The following is a 23620-nucleotide window of genomic DNA, read 5'->3' on the forward strand; positions in this document are numbered from 1 at the left end:
CTCACTCTCAGCAGCATCCCAGTGTTGTGAAAGATATTAACTTTCAGGTGGAGGTATCCAAAATTCAGAGAGATGTTAGTCTTGATGTTTTTGCTTTTCAGCATCTTCAGGAGAGTTAGTTAGAGTGGAGTGAGAACAGAGGGGAAAGGAGAGCGGGATGGTGCTTTTAATTTTGTGGAACAGCAAAAGAATATTCCACACAAAGTAGAATTGCTTGTTCTGAATTTCTACCCTGCACTGATAGTGATGACTTTTGTAATCTGTTTTTATCAGTGTATTTGAAGATCTGAAGACAGAAGCTTCAAAATCAACAGATGAAGGCCTTACGCCCGAAACATTGACTCTCCTCCGATTCGGATGCTGCCTGACCTGCTGTGCTTTTCCAGTACCACACATTTTGACACTGACTCTCCAGCGTCTGCAGACCTCACTTTAACGTCAATGTCTGACAGTCGCTCAATCCATCGGGACCGGAAACAATTTTCAACTGAGTCTGAGAGAAGGAGCAAAGTGTTTTGGTTCCTGTTTGAGGATGTTTTCAGCATCAGTGGGACTGGATGAGAGACCCTACTGTTGCAGGGCACTGAGTGTGGAGCCTGAAACATTTATACAGCCTGGGAAGGGGAATTCAGTGTGGGGAGGGGCTCCTCACACGTTTGTGTGTAACTGAAGGTTCGGCCATGGAGTAACCCGAGGAATCCCACCCCATGGAGAAATGGTGGAAGTGTGGCGACTGCAGGAAAAGCTTCCGTGTCCCCTCTGTCCTGGAGACTCATCGGCGCAGCCACACCAGGGAGCGCCCGTTCTCCTGTCCCGTCTGCGGGAAGGGCTTCAGCACTTCCTCCACCCTGCTAACCCACCAGCGGATCCACACTGGGGAGACACCCTTCAGCTGGCCAGTGTGCAGGAAGGCCTTCAATGATTCCTCCACCCTGCTGAGGCACCAGTGGGTCCACACGGGGGAAGAGGCCCTTCAGCTGCCCCAAGTGCAGGTAGAGATTTACCCAGGCCTCCAACCTGCTGACTCACCAGCAGATCCACACAGGAGAGAGGCCCTTCAGCTGCCCAGAGTGCGGGAAGGCTTTCACCAGCTCTACCAACCTCCGGAGACACCAGGGAGTTCATGTACCATCGCAGGTGGATTGAAGGCGCGATGGCTGAGTGCCATTATCGACTGGACTATCAACCCAGTTCCAGGGGCTCCCGGGTTTGAATCCCGCTGCGGCAGATGGTGCGATACAGGGTATGAGTTGAAATTGCCGAGTGAGGCAATACTTCCTCCAGGTTAAGGCTGTACCAAGGATCCAATTACAAAGGGACAACTTGGTGGTGACCAATAGTATAGAAGTGAGGTGGGTTGGAGGGGGAGGGGGGGGGGGGGGTGGTGGGGTGCGCTTTGATCTTGAGCTGTTTAAAAAGCAGCTACTTTCTCTCTGCCTTTTTGCTGAGGAGGATTGAACTTGCCAACGTGAACCACACTTTGCAGAGAGAGGAAATTTCTCCGGATGGAAGAGGTTGATGGAAGTCAACAATTGTCAGATTATTTCATGAAAATAACAGCTGGTATGGGGATCCCAGAAGACGGGCGTCTGTACTGACACACAGAAACAAACCCTTCAGTCCAGGCCAACCAGATATCCTAAATTAATCTCGTGACCCATTTGCCAGCATTTGGCCCATATCCCTCTGAATGCTTCCTATTCATGTCCCCATCCAGATACATTTTTTTCTTCGGACAATACTTGGGTGAGAGCCAAGATATGCAACACCTCAATGTATAATAATGAAGCAGCTCATTTATTCTGAAACTGTTTCAATTAGTTGGTCAATTGCCAAATAATAGCTGCATAACTGTTGTCAATATTGATACCCAGGAAAGCTATTTTGTTTAATATATTTCCTTTGTAAAGATCTTATCCAAATTATAAAATGATTGTATTTTCATACAAAATAAAATTTGCAGGGTTTTATTAAATGGTTGAACGTAACTTTGCACTTAATTGCTCTGTTTGGGATTAAACATTGTGACTTAGCTAAAAGTGATCTTTCATAATATATGGTGAGTCTATTAACAAACGAATGTTGCCATTTGCTCTCAAGTTAGCTCAGATTCAATTTGAAATTCTTGAATGAGTTGAATAAGGGGTAAAAAGCAAATATTTATTGCACTTTTCTGAAATTCTCTGCACTGCCATTGTAGTTGGTTAAACAAAATATGTATCTCTCTTCATAACTTTGATATCACCACAAATCCTAGGAACCCCATCCAGGACAAACATATAAATAGAAAGTAGGAGACAACAGCTTCGCTTCACTTGGAGGTCACCACTGATGATGTTACCTAGCCAGGTAATGAAATGTCTGGATATCAAACCTACAGCTCAGCGAGCAAACCTGCACCCTAAACATTCTACTTTGCTGAAAGACTGCACAATCTGCAGGCACTGGATTAGTGGTGCTGGAAGAACACAGCAGTTCAGGCAGCATCCAACGAGCAGCGAAATCAACGTTTCGGGCAAAAGCCCTTCATCAGGAATAAAGGCAGTGAGCCTGATTTTGGAAACCTCTATAAAGAGAATAAAGAACCCTACAGCACAGGAACAGGCCCTTCAGCCCTCCAAGGCTATGCTGATCGAGATACTCTATCAAAACCTGCCGCCTATTTTCTAAGGATCTGTATCCCTCTGATCCTTGCCCATTCATGTATCTGTCTAGATACATCTTAAATGACACTATCGATCCCACCCCTACTGCCTCCACTGGCGATGCATTCGAGGCACCCACCACCTCTCTGTGTAAAGAACTTTCCATGTAGATCTCCCTCAAAACTTTCCCCTCTCACTTTGAACTCGTAACCCTGAGTAATTAAGTCTTCTCCTCTGGGAAAATAATTCTCCCTTGGTCCCAATGTCGAGTCAGCCTGACATTTTTGATAGAAAAGCTGTGCATTTAAATTACGTTCTTGAGAAAGTTACTGAAAACAGGTTCTGGGATTAACATACCAAAGAACAGAACTCCATTCGAAAAGATGGAAGATTTAATCTAAATTGTTTAATGTATCACATCTCCAGGACACTGGACTCCGTTGGCTATAAATAGTCTAATCATGACCTTATTGTCCACAACCACCTGAAGCAGCAGCAGCACTTCAGAGCGCCAGAGATCCGGGTTCAATTCCCACCTCGGGCAACTGTCAGTGTGGAGTTTGCACATTCTCCCCGTGTCTGCGTGGGTTTCCTCCCACAGTCCAAAGATGTGCAGGTTAGGTGAAGTGGCCACGCTAATTTGCCTGTCGTGTTAGGTGAAGGGGAAAATGTTGGGGAATGGGTCTGGGTGGGTAGCTCTTCGAAGGGTCGGTTTGGGTTGAAGGACCTGTTTCCACACTGTAAGTAATAAAATCTAAAATAAATCTAATCACTCCGAAAGCTAGGGCTTCCAAACAAACCATGTTATGGCAGCAGCGGGAGGTGTGGATTATATTCACTAAAAACAGTTAAGCAGGTAGATAACACGTTCGAGTGGGAAGTGTGTATAACATAATCTCACAACTTCTATACTCAATGCTATTAGCAATGAAGGAAAGCAAACCAAACGCTGCCTTCACTACTCTATCCACCTGAGACTCTAGCACTCCAAGGTCTCTTTATTCTGCAACACTCCCCTTAACTGTGTCAGTCCTGCCTGGATTGCTTGACCAAAATACAAACCTCTGATTTCTCTAAATTAAACTCCAACTGACACTCCTCGGCTCATCAGCCGATCCCATAAATTCTAATTTATAGTGAACTCTTTCCTCTCTTATTCCCTGGAAACCGAAAATCACCATCCCACACTCACTCCCTCCATTTTCACTTTGCTTATAGCGGAAGAATGTAACTGAGAAACATATCAGCCATAATTGAATGGAATGAGCAGACCTGGTGGCCTAATTTCTGCTCCTGTGTCTTGTGGTCTCTTGCTGTCCTGGACACCGTGAGAGAGAATTGGGACCAGCATTGAACCGATCATGACTGGATATGGATCTACCTGCATCTAGGTGGATGGGCTGGGACTTTCACTGGAGCAGAGGAGGAGGAGATGTGACCTTATCAAGGTTTATAAAATCATGAGGAGAGAGAGGAGGTGAACGACGGGTGTCCTTCCCCTCGGGTTGGGGTTTCAAGATTAGGGAGCAAATTTTGATGGTGACAGGAGAAAGAGATTTTAAAAAGACTTGAAGGGCACAATTTTTTTTATACAGAGTGGTTCACGTGTGGACTAAATGTCTAGAAGAAGTGGTGCATGCAGATACAGTAACAACGTTTAAAAGACATTTGGATAAGTTCATGAATAGGAAAGGTTTGGAGGGATATGGGCCAAAACACTGGCAGGTGGGACTGGTTTGGTTTAGTTTGAGAACATAGTCAGCATGGACTAGTTGGACTGAAGGGTCTGTTTCTGTGCTGTATGGCTCTGTAACTTGGTTCTATACTAGTCTTTCAACCATTTTCTTGCCTTCCCCATAAACATCCACATAAGAATCAGATGAACTCAGCCTTGAATATATTCAATGACCCCCTAACTGCAAGAAGTCATCCCCACTTCTGAACTCAATTCCTCTTCCTAATACACCACTTGCCTTGCTCATTGCCTGCTGCACCTGTCTGACAACTGGCACAGAAGGACACTGATGCCTCTCTGAACACCCACGCATCATTCCTGATGAAGAGCTCATGCCCCAAACTACGACTGTCCTACTGCTCAGATGCTGCTTGACCTGCTGTGCTTTGTCAATTGTGGTCTTCTCTACATCGGGGAAACCGAGTGTAAACTTGGGGAACGGTTTGCTGAGCATCACAGCCGGGTCCGCAGAGGCTGAGCGGACTTCCCAGTCTCCACCCATTTTAATGCCCCTTCCCACTCCCCTTCTGACATGACCATCTTTGGCTTCCTCCATTTCCACAACAAACCAAACCACAAATTGGAGGAACAAAACCTCATCTTCTGTCTGAGCAGTCCACAGCCCAGAGGACTTAACACAGAGTTCTCCAATTTCAAATAATCTCCCATCCCATCCCCCAACTCACTTCCCAGCCCCTTCCACTCTTCCCTGCCAACTAGATTCCTTCCTCCCATTCACCAACCAGGTCGTACCAGGTTATGGCGATATGGCAGGAACAGGATACTGATTGAGGATGATCAGCCATTATCACAATGAATGGTGGTGCTGACTCGAAGGGCAGAACAGCCTACTCCTGCACCTATTGTCTATTGTACCCTCTACCTGTCTCCACCTATCCCCACTTCAATACCCTGCCCCCAGCACACCCTTGTTCCACAGCTCTCCCTATACCCACCCCCAGTCCTGAACTAGGGTTACACCAGATACCTCGACTTCTCCACCTCCTGATGCTGCCTGGATTGCTCTTCCAGTCTCCTGTCCGTCTATTTTGCCAATTGTGAGACAGGCCTGGACGAACTTTTCCAGAGTCTGTGCCCTCGCTGGATTCACTCCTATTCCTTTCAGTTGCTCCAAGTCAACACTTGAACCCCAGAATGAAACATAAATGGAAAAGGGGGTGAGAAAAGAGAGTGCTGTACTCACATGTTGGACGGAGGAAAGAAGTTGCAGTCTGAGGTGAAGCTCAATCTTCATTCAGAGAGAGGAGGAGCAGGACCTTAAGAAGCTCATGGTCCAACTTCCACATTCACCAATAGGGGAGCTCCGAATGGCAGAAGGACAAGTCTCCCCCCGGTCCTCCAGTGCTCCTTATTCGTCCATCAAAAGTAGGTTTCGCAACTTTTCTGCCGACAGCGAGGAACATGCCCAATGTTTTGGTGACACCGGCAAACACGTGCCCTGCTTGTTGACACTGAGGAGTGTACACAACGTGCTCTGTAGCAATGCTGATGGTATTGACAGATTTTAAGTTTCCAAATACCTATCGGAGAACAAAAAGGGCAGAGCCATAATTCCCCCACAATGTGGCTCGATATTTGGCAATGTTTTTAAGCCTTTTCCTTAATGTTGGGGTGAGACTCACAACTAGAGGGAATAGGTTTAGGGTGAGGCCACAAAGATATAAAAGGTTCCTGAAGGGGCAACGTTTCCATGTGGAGGGTGGTGCAGGTATGGAATGAGCTGCCAGAGGAAGTGGAGGAGGCTGGTATAATTACAGCCTTTAAAAGGTATCTGGATGGGTATATGAATAGGAAGGGTTTAGAGGGATATAGCGCTGGCAAAGGGGACTAGATTAATTCAGGATATCTGGATTTTCCTAACGGCCGCCCTCCCGCCGCTTCCTCGCTCGAGCGACTTCTCCTCCCAACCGCCTTCACCCCCGCGTGACGTCTGCACGTGGGGGGATGGGCGGGGCCGGGGGAGGGATAGGCGGGGCCCGGGGGTGGGATGGGCGGGGCCCGGGGGTGGGATGGGCGGGGCCCGGGGAGGGAGATGGGCGGGGGCGGGGGCGGGGGCGGGGGCGGGGGCGGGGGCGGGGGCGGGGAGCCTCACCGTCACCAAGTCACAGCCACCTCGCGCTACAACTGTTCATTCACAAAAACAAACTCTCCTGTCTCACTCTGCAGCTGCGGGGGGCGGGGACACTGCCACGTTTCGAGGAGCCCTGTCTACATTGGGAAAGCTCACGGCTCAATTTAAACAGATATTCCGACATCGAACGGAACGGCGTCATATCTGCATTTTTTTATGCTGGAATCCATTGCTTATTATTTTTTTTCTTAACCCCCCCCCTCACTACGGTAGTGCTTATTTTTCCCCCAGCACCCATGGTGTGTGTGTGTGCAAATGTAAGACACAGTGAAAGACACAAAGTGCACGAATCTGCAAATAAAGAGGTTTAAATGGACAAGATTATATTTCAAAGGGATGTCAGCACATTCAAAGGGATATCTTCATATGTAAAGTCACACAGTTATATCCAAATGAATCTACATTTCAAAGAGACGTTGCTCTATTTATAAGTAGAGACAATCGGTGTGAATTCTGTCTGTATCCCAATGTTGAGTCAGACTGACATTTTTCTGAGAAAAGCTCTGCATTTAAACTACATTCTTGTGCTCCAGTGAATAAAGTCCCAGCCTCTCTCCTTATAACTCAAACCCTCCAGTCCTTACAACATCCTGGTAAATCTTTATTAAACCCTCTCTGATAGTATTCTTCCTATTACAGGGCCACCAGAACTGTACTCAGTCCTCTGCAAGTGGCCTCACCAACATCCTGTACAACCTCAACATGATGTCCCATCCCCGATACTCAATGGTGTGAACAATGAATGCTATGCTGCTAAATGCCTTCTTAACTGCCCTGGCTACCTGTGATGCAACTTCCAAAGAACCATGTACCTGAACACCACCACCCACCCCCCATGTCTGTCTGTTCTATAACATGACCCAGGGCCCTATCATTATCTGGACAAGTGCTGCCCTTCCTTGTTTTAGCAAAATGCAACCCCTTGCTTGTATTAATACCTCTCACACATATGCTCCATCACACACACACAAACACACACATTCCTCCTCCCCTCAATACTCTCACAGGCTTATACACCATCACACTCACACTTTACCAAGCATGTACACACTCTCACGCACAAACTCACATGCACACACACACAATTCTTTGGGGTGAATTTGTATTGGCAGAATTATATTTGCAGATACATTCAATTTTGGTCAAAAAGCACACAACGTCCAGGCAGTCAATCCATGTAATATTTTATGAATTCCTCCTTTGGAAATAGAACCAGTCTGATTCAAGATTGGGGTATAGACAGACTCTGACCTCACACCTTTAATGCATGGTCTGAGCTGAGATGTTATCTTTTTCATAAAACCTTAAGTCATCTCAAGAATGTGACTTAAAAGATGTTCTGGCAGTTACACATTAATGAACCAAAACCTGCACCCATTCTAAGAGATGAAAGGCTTAACAGCAATCTAGGCTTGTTCAATATATTCTATCAGTTGCATGATCTTTTGATATACGTTCTGTGTCTGCTCCACAGCTACCCGATAAAGGAGCAGCACTCAGAAAGCTAGTGCTTCCAAATAAACCTGTTGGACAATAACCTGGTGTTGTGATTTTTTTTAAACTTTATCAACCCAGTCTAATACCAACACCTCCATATCATTTCGACTGAACACAGCCCCCACCTCCTGGTGCTGCCAGGACACTTGACAATGCTGATGAAACAACGCAGTACCTGAAAGATGTACAATTTCTAATGATACAAGCTACTCATTCACTGCTCCATCTGATACACGACATTGGAAACTCTGCAGGAGGCTGAAAGACAGGAGCAGCTTTAAAACAAAAACCTCTCGGAGTTCAAACCTTTCAATGAGAGTCTGAGCCCGGCGGTAAGTTCAGGTAACCTTGATTGTGACCCGACTTTGTTACAGCTTCAGATTCCCCCAGCAAAAAGGCATAGACAAAGTCGCAGCTTTTTAAACAGTTCAAGATCAAAGCCCACACACACCCCACTGTCTTTACTATTGGTCAGCACCAAGTTGTCCCTTTGTAATTGGATCCTTGGTACAGCCGTAATCCGGAGGAAGTATTGCCTCACTCAGCAATTTTAACCCATACCCTGTCTCCAAGTAAGTTTCTCCCTGCTCATTTGCCAGGAAGGGGCAGTGTAGAGTCAACCAGACTGCTGTGGGTCTGGAGTCAGGTGTAGGCCAGACCGGGTAAAGGATGCAGCTGGAACGACTGAGTGAATCCTTTCCCACAATGGTGGTTCCCTTCCCTAACAAGGGAGAGGGGGAATCAGATGGGGGCTTTCTCTCCCACACCACCCCCTCCCTGAAACGGTCTCATTGTTAGATTCCGAACTCCACATTTCTGACCAAATACCAATTCCACCATCTGCCACAGTGGGATTCAAACCCAGGAGTCCCCAGAACCTGGTTGATAGTCGAATCGATAATGGCACTCGGCCGTGACTCCTTCATTCCCCCTGCGATGGCAAGTGAACTCGCTGGTGCTTCCGCAGGTGGGAGGAGTAGGTGAAGGCCTTCCCACACTGAGAGCAGGTGAATGGCCTCTCCCCCGTGTGGATCCGTTGGTGCCTCAGCAGGGTGGAAGATGTGCTGAAGGCCTTCCCACACTCTGGGCAGCTGAAGGGCCTCTCCCCTGTGTGGATACGCTGGTGGCTCCGCAGGTTGGAGGAGCACGTGAAGCCCTTCCCGCACTGAGAGCAGGTGAACGGTCTCTCCCCCGTGTGGACATGCTGGTGGGTCAGCAGGGTGGAGGAACTGCTGAAGGCCTTCCCACACTTGGGGCAGCTGAAGGGTCTCTCCCCCGTGTGGACCCGCTGGTGGGTCAGCAGGGTGGTGGCCTGGGTAAAGGCCTTCCCACACTCGGGGCAGCTGAAGGGCCTCTCCCCCGTGTGGATCTGCTGGTGCCTCATCAGGGAGGAGACGTGGGTAAAGGCCTTCCCGCACTCGGGGCAGCTGAAGGGCCTCTGCCCCGTGTGGACACGACGGTGACTGCGCAGGGTGGAGGAATCGCTGAAGGCCTTCCCACACTCGGGGCAGCTGAAGGGCCTTTCCCCCGTGTGGACCCGCCGGTGGCTCAACAGGGTGGAGGAATACCTGAAGGCCTTCCCGCACTCGGGGCAGCTGAACGGCCTCTCTCCTGTGTGGACCCGCTGGTGGGCCAACAGGGCAGAGAAAAACACAAAGGCCTTCCCACAATCTGGACAGCTGAAGGGCCTCTCCCCCGTGTGGTCCTGCTGGTGGGCCAGCAGGTGGGAGGAATGTCTGAAGGCCTTCCCACAGTCGGTGCAGGGGAACGGCCTCTCCCCGGTGTGACTGCGCCGATGAGTCTCCAGGGCAGACGGGAAACGGAAGCCTTTCCCACAGTCACCACACTTCCACGGTTTCTCCACGGGGCGGGATTCCTCAGGTTTCTCCATGGCCAAAGCTTCGGCTGCACACAAACACGTGTAGAGCCCCTCCCTGCCGTGAAATCCCTTTTCCAGGCCGTATAACTGTTTCAGTCTCCACGCACAGTGCGCTGCAACAGTGGGGTCTCCCGTCCAGTCCCACTGATGCTGAAAACATACTCAGACAGGAGCCAAAAAGCTTTGATCCCTCTCCCAGAAATCACGGTCGAAAATGTTTGCTGGCCCCAGTGGATTGAGTGACTGTCAGACATTGACATCAAAGTGAGGATCGGAGATGCTGGAGAGTCAGTGGAAAAATGTGGCACTGGAAAAGCACAGGGGAGTCAGGCAGCATCCGAGGAGCAGGAGGGTCAATGTTTCGGGCATAAGCCCTTCATCCGTTGATTTTGAAACTTCCCTCTTCAAATCTTCAAAAACTCTGTCAGAATAGATTACAAAGCTCATCACTGCCAGTGCAGGGTAGAAATTTTGAACAAGCAATTCTACTGTCTGTGGAATATTCTTTTCTTTTGTTATTCCACAAAATTGAAAGCACCATCCCACTCTCTCTCCCCCTCTGTTCTCACTCTGCTCTGACTAATTCCCCTGAAGATGCTGCTTCAGGATCTTACAGGGGCAGAAAAGCAAAAATGTCAAGACATGATATGATATCTCTCTGAATTTTGGATACCTCCACCTGAAAAGCTAATATCTTTCACAACATTGGGATCCTGCTGAGAGTGAGCAGGTCTGATTTTGGGAAGCAAAAAAAAAGTGTGTCAATTCAGGGTGAACCTGCCACGCAGCTTCTTGAGGAACACCCATACACAAAATGGTTAACGTCCCCGGGAAGGTGGGAGGAAAGTGAGAACATCAAGGCATTAACACCGACATTAGAGAGAAAGTGAACCTACTGACATGGCAAAAGTTAGTAGAAAGCCAGAGTCATCGAGACATATAGCACAGCAACAGACCCTTCTGTCCAACACGACTGTACTGACCAGATATCCTAAATCAATCTAGTCCCATTTGCTGGTATGTGGCCCATAGCTGGGGTCATCCCCACCCCCTGTCCTGAGACCTTGATGCCTCCAAGCTGACCCTCAAAGGTTCGGTTTGTCCCTCTATTCTTTCCCAGTTGTCTTTTGTAGGTTCTGAAAACTTTCCCAATCCTCTGAGTATAGGATTTGGAAAGTTATGTTGTAGGCGTACAGGACATTGGTTAGGCCACATTTGGAATATTGTGTGCAATTCTGGTTTCCTTACTATCGGTAAGATGTTGTGAAACTTCAAAGTGTTCAGAAAAGATTTACAAGGATGTTGCCAGGGTTGGGGGATTTGATCTATAGGGAGGCTAGGGCTGTTTCCTCTGAGCATTGGAGGCCAAGGAGTAACCTCTAAAATCATGAAGGGCATGGATAGGATAAATAGACAAAGCCTTATCTGTGGAAGGGGGTCGGGGGGAAAGAGTCCAAAACTAGAGGGCATATGTTTGGAGTGAGGGGAAAAGCTACAAAGGAGATCTGAGGGGCAACCTTTTCACACAGAGGGTATTACGTGTATGGAATGAGCTGCCAGAGGAAATGGTGGAGGCTAGTACAATTGCAACATTGAAAAAGACAGCTGGACAGGTATATGAATAGGAAGGGTTTGGAGGGATATGGGCCAAATGCTGGCAGGTGGGACTAGATTGGGTTGGGATATCCGGTTGGCATAAACGGGTTGAACCGAAGGGTCTGTTTCTATGCTGTATATCTCTATGACTAGTTGGACTAAAGGGTCTGTTTCTGTGCAGTATGACTTTGGAACTGGCCTTAAAACCACTTTCTTGCCTTCCTCCACAAAATCCACCGCTGTGTTGCTCAAAAATCAGATGAGCTCAGCCTTGAACATATACAATGACCCCCTAACTGCAGGAAGACATCCCCCTTTCTAAACTCAATTCCTCTTGCTAATATACACTTGCCTTGCTGATTGTTTGCTACACCTGTCTGACAAATGACAGTGACTGGTGTAGAAGGACGCTGAGGCCTCTTTGTCCATCCACACAACATTCCTGATAAAGGGCTCGTGTCCAAAACGTCAACTCTCCTGCTCCTCAGATGCTTAAAAATGTGTTGCTGGAAAAGCGCAGCAGGTCAGGCAGCAAAGGAGGAGAATCGACGTTTCGGGCATAAGCCCTTCTTCAGGAATGATTCTCCTTCTCCTTTGATGCTGCCTGACCTGCTGCGCTTTTCCAGCAACACATTTTTAAGCTCTGATCTCCAGCATCTGCAGTCCTCACTTTCTCCCTGCTCCTCGGATGCTGCCTAACCTACTGTACTCTTCCAGTAACCCCACTTTTTGACTCTGATCTCCAGCATCTGCAGTTCTCACTTTCTCCACATTCAAATACATCTCCAGTTAAACAATACACCTCCTTTCTGCGTTTTTTTTTCCACAGCCAAGGCTATAACTTCATATTGTGGTACTGCATTTGCCATGTGTTTACCAATTGTGGTCTTCTCTATATCGGAGAGCGAGTGCAAACTTGGGGAACGATTCGCCAAGCATCGCAGCTGTGTCTGCAGAGGGCGACCAGACCTCTCAGTAACCACCCATTCCAATTTCCCTTCCCACCCCCTTTCTGACATGACCATCTTTGGCCTCCTCCATTGCCACAACGAATCTAACAGCAAATTGGAGGAACAACACCTCATCATCCGGGCAGCCTGCAGCCCGAAGGACTCAACGTTGAGTTTTCCAATTTCAAGCCCTCCACCCCTCCATTCCCTGACTCCATTCCCTGACTCCATTCCCATCCCCGACCTCCTCCCTGCCACCAACCAGATTCATTCCTCCCACTGACCAACCAGGTCGTACCCTCTAACTGTCTCGACCTATCCCCACTTCCCCACCACCCCCTTTTTATCTGCAGTTTCTGCACCCAGCCCCAGCCCTGAAGAAGGGTTACACCTGATATATCGACTTCTCCACCATCTGATGACTCCTGCCTAACTATTTTGCCAATTGAGATACAGACCTGGATCAACGTTTCCGGAGTCTGTCCCCGCCGAATTCACTCTCTTTCCTTTCAGTTGCTGAAAGTCAGCAATTGAATCACAGAATGGTAAAAAAAAGTGGAAAAGGGGGCGAGATAAGAGAGTGCCGTCCTCACAGACCTGAGACAGAGGAAGGAATTTGCAGTCTGGGTAAAGCTCAATCTTTATTCAGAGAGAGAGAGGATCAGGACTCGCAGCTTGAGAAGTTCATGGCCCAACTTCCGCATTCAGACAATGGGCTGGCTCTGATTGGCAGGAGGACCAGTCTCCTTCCAGTCCTCCAATGCTGCCTATTGGTCAATCAAAAGAAGGTCTCGCGCCGTTTTTGCGGACAGTGATGAGCATGCCCAGTGTTTTGCCCAGTCTGCTCTCCGGGGATGTTGGTGTTACTGACAGATTGTAAGGGTCCAAATACCAATGGGGGAAAAAAGATAGAGACACAATTTTTTTTCCCCTTATGGCTCGATATTTTATTCCTTTTGCATTTTGTCTGGCTGCTCAATTTTTGTATGTTTTTTTCCCCCTTGTTGTGGGGGCAAGAACCAAAGACCAGAACTGGAGGGCATAGGTTTAGGGTGAGAGGGGAAAGATTTCTGGGGGTCTTTAGGGGCGATCTTTTCGCACAGAGGATGAGGTATGTACATGGAATGAGCTGCCAGAGGAAGTGGTGGAGGCTGGAACAATTACATTATTTAAAATGCATCTGGATGCGGATATGAATAGGAAAGATTCAGAGGGGTAGGGGGCAAATGCTGGCAAATGGGTCACTAGATTAATTTAGGATATCTGGTCGGTGTGGACCGAAGGGTTTGTTTCTGTGCTCTACAACCCTGAGTCTATTTTTAGATAGTATGGAAAATAAAGAGCATGAAGGCATGGGAAGGGTTAGAGCATGGAGACCACTGCCAGTTTGTTGCAAAGGATAGTGGAAAGCTCTTACACCAATTAGCAGAGTAAGGTTGAGGCTGAAAGGTCACTATGGCAAGATGTGATAACAGTCAGTAAAGTTAGCCTCACCTGCTAAATATGATTGACAGGATTGGGACAATAAATATTTGGGACATGACATTAAATATCTAATTAATGATTAGTAGAGTCAGTCTGCTTGAGACTATTGATAATAAATATCTAATCATGACATTAGGAAAATATTAAGTAGGGTCTGGAATGCTGACACTAAACCTCTAACCGTGACATTAGAATAACATTAAGTAGAATGTAGGAAAAACTATAAGGGTGCAACTAAAGAGATAATGGGAACTAACATCACTGGTTTATTGTGTAGCTAACGTGAGGTACTTTTGATTAATATAGTTGGACATGCTGATAAGCTAACAAACACACTGCTGAGCTGGAGACAATGCTGTCCCCTCTGTCCAGGAGTAAATGCTGGAAAGGTGGGATTGTTCATAGGGAGGAGGATGGTCTCCGGCTACACTCTGGTATCTATCAGCTCGTAAATGGGGCAGAACTGTGGAATTTAATCTCCAGGCAGTTTGGGAAATTTAATAAGGGAAGGAAGTAAGCAATAAATAGTAGATCCCTACAGAGTGCAGAGGAACAAAGGGTCCTTGCTGTCCAAGTTCAGAGATCCCCGAAGGTATCAGTACAGGTAAAACGGGGGATGAGGAAGGCATCGATTTGTACTTTTTCACACAGAGGGTGGTGCGTGTGTGCAATGAGCTGCGAGAGGAAGTGGTGTAGGCTGGCACAAATACAATTTTTAAAAGGTAGCTGGATGGGTATGTGAATAGGGAGGGTTTAGAGGAATATGGGCCAAGTGCTGGTAAATAGGATAGATTAATTTCGGATATCTAGTCAGCAGGGATGAGATGGACTGTTTCTGTGCTGTACAGCTCTATGGCCATCCCCTTCATTTTGAAATATTTTGGAACACCCTGTCAGGGTTCAGAGTGTGCCAGGTCCTGACACCTCCCTCCTCATGTCTCCTGTGCATTTTAAATCAATAATACCGTTTGTATGTTACTGGGTTAGTACTTTAAACACACAGACACATACAATATAATCAGAATTTCTATTCGGTACGGAAAGTGATGACTTGTTTCAACTTTGCTAACAGGGTATCAGAAGGGGAAGATCTGCAGACAGAAATCTTGGAAGAAATTCCATAACAAGATCTGACAGGGTCACTGAATATCGTTGGGGGGGTTGAGTCTGGAAAGAGAAATCCATTTGACCTGCTTCAAAAGGTACTGGACATCAGTGTGAGCAGAGGAGCATTCAGAGAGGAACACACCAGTGAACTGAGCTTTAACTGGTTACACAGAATGAGTGTATGTGTCCCAGTGAGCTGACTTTGGAACAGACTGAGAGGGGGGCTGGGGCATTTATTTCACCCTGGAGCATCAGAGCCTGAGGGGTGACCTTAGAGAGGTTTATAAAATAGTGCCCAGGGATGTGCAGGTTGGGGTGGATTGGCTATGCTAAATTACCCATAGTGCCCAGGGATGTGCAGGTTAGGGTGGATTGGCCATGCTAAATTACCCATAGTGTCTAAGGATGTGCAGGTTGGGGTGGATTGGCCATGCTAAATTACCCATCGTGCCCAGGGATGTGCAGGTTAGGGTGGATTGGCCATGCTAAATTAACCATAGTGCCCAGGGATGTGCAGGTTGGGGTGGATGGGCCATGCTAAATTACCCATAGTGCCCAGGGATGTGCAGGTTAGTTTGAATGGGCCATGCTAAATTAGGCATAATGTGCAGGTAAGGTGCATGACTCAGGGTTAAATGTAGAGCAGTGGGGACAGGGGGAATGGGTGTGGGTGGGTGACCCTTGGGAGGGTCGGTGAGGCCGAGTGACCTGCTTCCACACTGTGGGGATTCTCTGAAGGGAGGGGGTTTGGAAAGTGAGTTGTCCTCCCCGTCTGCTGCAGGTGCTGCGCATGCGCGGTGCGGCGGCCCGCTGAAGGCCTCGCCCCGCCTCCTGCACCGTCACGTTTCCTCGCCCCGCCCCTAGTTCCTTTGTGACGTCACAACACGGAAGTGGCCCTGTCCGTTTCAAAGTGAATCTCCCTCCCTCTGGGCAACTCTTCATCCTGGGAGGGAGACAGAGATGGGAGGAGGGGAAATTGGTCACTTGTAGCAACTGGAGTGAATCCAGGGAGGGAGCAGACTCCACAAACTCAGGTATGTGTCGTAGTTACCCGGGTGAGGAGGGACTGAAGGATAGAGATTGGGAAGGGGGAGGGCTGGATATCTTTTCTGTTTTGATGTTTAAAATGCACCCGATTCCCACCAGTAACTGCAACAGGTACAAGTACAGCACATGCAATATTCCTCATTGCAGCTTCAAGCCGGTTTTGCATCCTCTGTTCTTGCTCCACCTTGGCTCCAGCACATTCAGCTTCCTTCCCTCATTCCCATCCCCCCGCCCTGATGTTCCAAGCTGACCCTCAAAAGATCGGTTTATCCCTCCATTGTTTTTTGTGGGTTTTGCAAACTTTCCCAATGCTCTGGTTATAAGAGTTGTGAAGTTATGTTGTAGCTGCACCAGACATTGGTTAGGCCACTTTTGGAATGTTGTGTGCAGTTCTGGTGTCCATGCGAGAGGATGGATGTTGTGAAACTTGAAAGGATTCAGGGAATAAGGTCATTGAATATATCCAAGGCTGGTTTCATCTGATTTTTGAACAACAAAGAAGTGGATGTTTGTGGGGGAAGGCAAGAACACATCTGTCGTCTGCAAGGTGTTAGAAAGGATTCTGAGGGATAGGATTTATGACCATCTTGTGATTGTGAAGGCTGGACTTTCAGAGCATGTTTTGCCCTGACTGGGAGCAGAAGAGTTTGACTGAAGTGCGTCGGTGTTAATGCCTTGATGTCTCATTTTGCTCCCACCTTCTCAGGGTCAATAACCATTTTGTGTCTGGTCCTTCCTCAAGAAGCTGCATTGCAGGTTCACCCTGAATTGACACTTTTTTTTATGCTTCCCAAAATCAGACCTGCTCACTCTCAGCAGGATCCCAGTGTTGTGAAAGATATTAATTTTCAGGTGGTATTATCCAAAATTCGGAGAGATGTCAGTCTTGATGTTTTTGCTTTTTCTGCCCCTGTAAGATCCTGAATCAGCACCTTCAGGGGAATTAGTTATATCGGAGTGAGAACAGAGAGTGGGATGGTGCTTTCAATTTTGTGGAGTAACAAAAGACCAGAATATTCCACAGAAAGTAGAATTGCTTGTTCTGAATTTTTACCCTGCCCTGGCAGTGATGACTTTTGTAATCTCTTTTTAAACAGTGTACTTGAAGATTTGAAGATAGAAGCTTCAAAATCAACGCATGAAGTCCTTACACCCGAAACATTGACTCTCCTGCTCTTCGGATGCTGCCTGACCTGCGCTTTTTCAGTACCACACATTTTGACACTGACTCTCCAGCGTCTGCAGACCTCACTTTGACGTCAATGTCTGACAGTCGCTCAATCCATTGGGACAGGAAACAATTTTCAATTGAGTCTGTGAGAAGCAGCAAAGCGTTTTGGTTCCTGTTTGAGTATGTTTTCAGCATCAGTGGGACTGGATGAGAGACCCTACTGTTGCAGCGCATTGAGTGTGGGGCATGGAGAAGCATCTACAGCCTGGAAAGAGGAATTGACGGCAGGGAGGGGCTGGAAACGTGTGTGTGCGCGCAGCTGAAGCTTCGGCCATGGCGAAACCTGAGGAATCCCGCCCCGAGGAGAAACGGTGGAAGTGTGCTGATGGCGGAAAAAGCTTCCATTTCCCGTCTGCCCCGGAGATTCATCAGCGCCTCCACACAGGGGAGAGGCCGTTCTCCTGCCCCGAGTGTGGGAAGGCCTTCAGCAAATGCTCCGACCTTCTGAGGCACCAGCGCTCCCACACGGGAGAGAGGCCCTTCAACTGCCCCAAGTGCGGGAAGAGATTTACCCGGGCCTCCCACCTGCTGAGACACCAGCTGGCCCACACGGGGGAGAGGCCGTTCTCCTGCCCTGACTGTGGGAAGAGATTTGCCCAGGCCTCCAACCTGCTGACCCACCGGAGGGTCCACACCGGGGAGAGGCCCTTCAGCTGCCCCAAGTGTGGGAAGGCCTTCAGCAGTTCCCCCAACCTGCTGAGACACCAGCGGGTCCACACGGGGGAGAGGCCCTTCAGCTGCCCCGAGTGTGGGCAGGCCTTCAGCGATTTCGCTTCCCTGCTGACCCATCGGCGGGTCCACACGGGGGAGAGGCCCTTCAGCTGCCCCGAGTGCGGGAAGGCCTTCAACAATTCCTCTTCTCTGCTGACCCACCAGCGGATCCACACCGGGGAGAGGCCCTTCAGCTGCCCCGAGTGTGGGAAGGCCTTCAGGCATTCCCCCAACCTGCTGAGACATCGGCGGGTCCACACGGGGGAGAGGCCCTTCAGCTGCACCGACTGCGGGAAGGCCTTCAGCAATTCCTCCAACCTGCTGACCCACCAGCGGGTCCACACGGGAGAGAGGCCCTTCAGCTGCCCCGAGTGTGGGAAGGCCTTCAGCAATTCCTTCAACCTGCTGACCCATCGGCGGGTCCACACGGGGGAGAGGCCCTTCAGCTGCCCCCTGTGCGGAAAGGACTTCACTCGCTCCTCCCTCCTCCAGAGGCACCAGCGCGTTCACATACCACCGCAGGGGGGATTGAAGGAATGATGGCTGAGTGCCATTATCGACTGGACTATTAACCCAGTTCCAGGGATCCCAGGTTTGAATCCCGCTGCGGCAGATGGCGCTATACAGGGTATGGGTTGAAATTGCTGAGTGAGGCAATAATTCCTCCAGGTTAAGGCTGTACCAAGGATCCAATTACAAAGGGACATCTTGGTGGTGACCAATAGTAAAGAAAGTGATGGGGGATGGGGTGGGGGTGGGGGAGAATGGGGGTGGGGGGGTGTGTGCGCTTTGACTTTGAGCTGTTTAAAAAGCAACTACTTTTTCTCTGCCATTTTGCTGAGGGGGTTTGAAGCTGTAACAAAGTTGGGTTGCAATAAAGGTTACCTGAACTTGCTGCTGTGCTCAGACTCTCATTGAAAGCTTTGAGCTCCAAGAGTTTTTATTTTAAAGCTGCTCATTTCTTTCAGCCTCCTGCACTAAGCTTCCAATGTCGCATATCAGTTGGAGTCGTGAATGAGCAGCCAGTATCGTGAGAACTTGTCAATTTTTCAGGAGTGCAGAGTGTGTCATTTCATCGGCGTTGTAAAGTTTCCTGGCAGCATCAGGAGGTGTGGGCAGTGTTCGCGAGAAATTATGTGGAGAGGCCGATGTTGGACTGGGCTGGATAAAGTTAAAAATCACACAACACCAGGTTATAGTCCGACAGGTTTATTTGGAAGGATGAGCTTTTGGAACGCTGCTCCTTCATCATGTAACTGTGGAGCAGGATCATAAGACCCAAATTTTATAGCAAAAGATCAGTGTCATGTAACTGAAATGACATATTGAACACACCAAGATTGCTGTTCAGTCTTTCACCTTTTAGACTGAGTTTCAGGTTTCAGTTCATTAACCTGTAAATCCCAGAATTACTATTAATTCACATTCTCGAGATGACTTAAGGTTTTTTTTTAAAAAAGTGACATCTCAGCCCAGACAATGCATTAAAGGTGTGAGGTTCAAGACTGTCAGTATCCCAAATTTGGAACTAGAACCAGTCTGATTCAAACTGGGAATTTATAAAATATTACACTGATTGACTGCCTGCAGTTTCTGCACATTTTTGAGCAAAGTAGAATGTGTCTGCAAACATATTTCTGCCAATACAAGTTTGCCCAAAAAGTGATGAGTTTGTGCATGAGAGTGCACGTAAGTGTCTGCGCATGTTTGGTAAAGTGAGTGCGTGATGGAGTATACGCTGAGAGAGTGTTGGGGGCGTGTATGTGTGGGTGTCTGGAGAGAAAGCGTGTGTATGAGTGAGCTATCAAAAGCGAGGGCTTGCGTTTGGCTAAAACAAGGAAGGGAAGCCCATGAACAATTAAGGGTCCAACCCTTTGTCGTGCTGTACAAGAGAGACAGGGTGGGGTTCAGGTACACAGTTCTTTGAAAGTTGCATCGCTGCTCGACAGGGTGGTCAAGAAGACATTAAGCACACTTGCCTTCATTGTTCACCCCACTGAGTCTCGGAGTTGGGACATCATGTTGAGGTTGTACATGATGTTGGTGAGGCCACTTGTAGAGTACTGAGTACGATTCTGGTGACCCTGTAAGAGAAGTCTTCCTATGAGAGAGGGTTCGGTAAAGATTTACCAGGAGGTTGCCAAGACTAGATGGTTTGAGTTATAAGAAGAGATTTGGACTTTATTTATTGGAGCACAGGAGGTTGAGGAGTGACATTATTGAGGTTGATAAAATCATGAGGAATGGAGGTAAGGTGAATAGCAAAGGGCTCTTCCTTAGTGTAGGGGAAGTCAAGGCTCAGGGGCATATATCTTTGAAGTGAGAGGAGAGAGATTTAAAAGGAACCTGAGGGACAACGTTTTGACAGAGGGTGGTTTGCATGTGGAATTTGGATGAGTATATGCATAGAAAGGTTTAGAGGGATATGGGCCAAACACAGGCAAGTGGGACTAGTTTAGTTTGGGAATCCTGATCGGCATGGATGAATTGAACCGAAGGGTCTGTTTCTGTGCCGTCGACCTCTCTGAACCAGAAGTGATCTTATTGAAACCAGTAGAATTCTGAAAGGGGCTTGACAGGATAGATGCCAATAAAATGCTCCTTTGTTGGGAATCTATGACTCCCCCGACAATGTGGAAGCAGGCCATTCAGCCCATTTATTTTACTCTGGCCCTCCGAAGAGTTTCACCCATATCCATTCCCATCCTCTGTATTTCCCGTGGACAATCCACCCTAAATTGCACATCCCTGGTCACTATGGGTAATTCAGCACAGCCAATCCACCCAAACCTCTACACCCTGATCTAGAAATTACCTCCTCAAAAATGAAATTTAAATGCAGAGCTTTTCTCTCAGATAAATGTCACTCTGAATCAATATTCAGACGCAGACAGAATTCACACCTATTGTTAGAAAAGCTCTACATTTGAATGATATTCTTGAGAAGGTAATTAAAATCAAATTCTGGGATTAACATAGCAAAGAACAGAAACGCATTCGAAAGGTGAAAGATTTAATCTAAAATTGGTTGATGTGTCATATTTCCGTGACGCTAGACTCCTTTGGATATAAATTGTGATCATGATCTCATTCTCCACAACCACCTGATGAAGGAGCGGTGCTGCGAAAGCTAGTGCTTCCAACCAAACCTGTTGGACTATAACCTGGTGTTGGGTGATGTTTAACTTTGTCCATGGGAAACACATGAGTTGTGGGACTGGTAACAGTTCTTATTTTGTGATCTATTCCAAGTGAAATTTCTCCTCTGTGCAGGCACGGGTGAACAGTTTGTTTTTTGTACTTTGTGCGAGATCGGGCGAGCAGCTTTTAAATCCTTACGTTAAGCAGTTCAAGTAAACTGTCAATCAGCAATTGTATTCAGAGAGTGGTACTTCCAGCTCTGGTAATCCTGTTGCATCAACACAGAGAGGGAGAGGATGTCACATCTAAAGAGCAGATAGAAAAGTTATTTCGCTTGTTCAGTCAGTTCCTCACTCAGATGAGACTGGATACTGCTTTTAATGGATCATAATTAAATGCTACAATGGAACACCTTAAATTCAAGGAATTTTGAAAGGGCAAACGAACAGTAACTTTGAAGAGAGATGTTCTTCTATTTTTAACCTTGGGTGACCTATATGAGGCATTTTTATTGATAGCTCCATAATCATCTTCCTGCTGGATATTTTTCAGGGCAAACAATTTCTGGTGGGAGAAATTCTGTATCCTGGGAAGGCAGGGAAATGAAAATAAAAACAGGCTGTTAAAAGCATGTGAACTATGGGCCCACGAGCTCTCGTGGGAGCAGTGCATTTGCCAAAAACATTTCTGAGGAATTCTGTCTTAACTGTTGGACTGAAAGTAGTTTCCCTACTGAACATTAAACAGGTATTGAGAATGTTGCACATTATAGAGTGTGTTCCTGAGGACCGGAGGAGGATTGAACTTGCCAACGTGAACCACACTTTGCAGAGAGAGGAAATTTCTCCGGATGGAAGAGGTTGATGGAAGTCAACAATTGTCAGATTATTTCATGAAAATAACAGCTGGTATGGGGATTCCAGAAGAGGGGAGTCTGTAATGACACACAGAAACAAACCCTTCAGTCCAGGCCAACCAGATATCCTAAATTAATCTAGTGACCCATTTGGCCCATATCCCTCTGAATGTTTCCTATTCATGTCCCCATCCAGATATATGTTTTTCTTCGAAGAATACTTAGGTGAGAGCCGAGATATGCTATTACTCAGCCTTTCCCCACTGAGCTTCACCTTTCCTTCGTGCTAATCGTAGCTGGAGAAGGCTGAAAGCTGTAAAGGATTTCCTGGGGGGAAAAAAAACGTTTATTCCAGATTGGGCTCAGTGATGGATTTTCTAAAGCTTGGTTATTGTAGATTTCAATCAGACAAAAAAAAACTTTCAGTTGTCCTTGTCCAAGGCAGAGTAGATATTCTTTTAAGGTACAATTGAGATATCTACATTCTTTACAATGTTTTTTCCATCATTACCAGTGATTGTCCATCATTTGGTTTATTGAGCATCATCTTCTTGTGATTTACCAGAGATGATTTGAAGTGAATTCTGTAAGATGCTTTTCTATTTTATTTAACTTTACTTGGTTCTTTAAGGCAAAGATTTCCTTTTCATGTGATTAGTATTAAAATATCTCAATGTATAATAATGAAGCAGCTCATTTATTCTGAAATTATTTCAATTAGGTGGTCAATTGCCAAATAATACCTGCACAACTGTTGTCAACATTGATACCCAGGAAAGCTATTTTGTTTAATATATTTCCTTTGTAAAGATCTTATCCAAATTATAAAATGATTGTATTTTCATATGAAATACAGTTTGCAGTGTTTTATTAAACAGTTGAAAGTAACTTTGCACTTAATTGCAATGTTTGGGATTAAACATTGTGAAAGATCACTTTTATCAAAGTCACAATTTATGGTGAGTCTATTAACAAACAAATGTTGCCATTTGCTCTTGAATTACCACAAATTCAATTTGAAATTCTTGAATGAGTTGGATAAGGGGTTAAAAAGTGAATATTTATTGCACTTTTTCTGAAATTCTCTGCACTGCTATTGTATTTGGTTAAGTGTATGTAACCCTCTTCATAACTTTGTATTTCTTTGATATTGCATTTGTCACTTTTCCTGCCCAAATAGCCTAAAAAAATGTTTTGGCAGTTGGTGAAGTTGTGAATTTTTAGTCTAGTAACATTGTTTCACAATTGAATAATCTGAAGATTAATTTAGGCACCTACAAGAACGTCAAAGAGATTGTGATGATAGAAAGTCAACATGTAGAATTGCCAAAGAAATGTCAACTGTGGCTGCTCTTGATTTGGTACAGACTAAGTAGAGGTAATGGCATTGTACACAAACTGTGTGTCGTGTGAGTTCAGAATTTTTCTCTTCCTTTTAATTCTGGCACATGCAGTGATCGCAGCACCATAATCTGTTTTATTTGTTCGTGGAATGTGAGCATCACTGGCAGAGCCAGAATTTGACTGCTAAGAACACAGATCTGAATATTCGGTGAGCTTGAGTTGCAAGGTCTACTATGGCAAAACA

General features: G+C 46.8%; 2 protein-coding genes across 3 annotated transcripts in view; one reads left to right on the forward strand and one right to left on the reverse strand.

Annotated features, from left to right (window-relative positions):
- Positions 1-6857: 6857 nt before the first annotated feature.
- On the reverse strand, positions 6858-13143 carry LOC140460755 (uncharacterized). Of its 2 annotated transcripts, none has more exons than XM_072555416.1 (2): positions 12913-13143; positions 6858-10329 (listed from the first exon to the last, which is right to left on the reverse strand). In XM_072555416.1, exon 2 carries the CDS (start codon positions 9918-9920, stop codon positions 8952-8954), a length of 969 nt encoding a protein of 322 aa, XP_072411517.1. In that variant the 5' UTR covers positions 9921-10329; positions 12913-13143; the 3' UTR covers positions 6858-8951. The 2 variants fall into 2 exon arrangements, with proteins under 2 accessions (XP_072411517.1, XP_072411518.1); XM_072555417.1 differs by having other exon boundaries at positions 13052-13135.
- A 3873-nt stretch (positions 13144-17016) lies between these two features.
- Positions 17017-23620, forward strand: part of LOC140460758 (uncharacterized) — a 51092-nt gene continuing 44488 nt past the window's right edge. The window contains exon 1 of the mRNA XM_072555427.1: positions 17017-18546. Within this exon, the coding sequence (XP_072411528.1) occupies positions 17598-18546 (949 nt within the window). The 5' untranslated portion in view covers positions 17017-17597. The remainder of the gene's footprint in view (positions 18547-23620) is intronic.

Source organism: Chiloscyllium punctatum, chromosome 36, assembly GCF_047496795.1.
Source record: "Chiloscyllium punctatum isolate Juve2018m chromosome 36, sChiPun1.3, whole genome shotgun sequence".
NCBI lineage: Eukaryota > Metazoa > Chordata > Chondrichthyes > Orectolobiformes > Hemiscylliidae > Chiloscyllium > Chiloscyllium punctatum.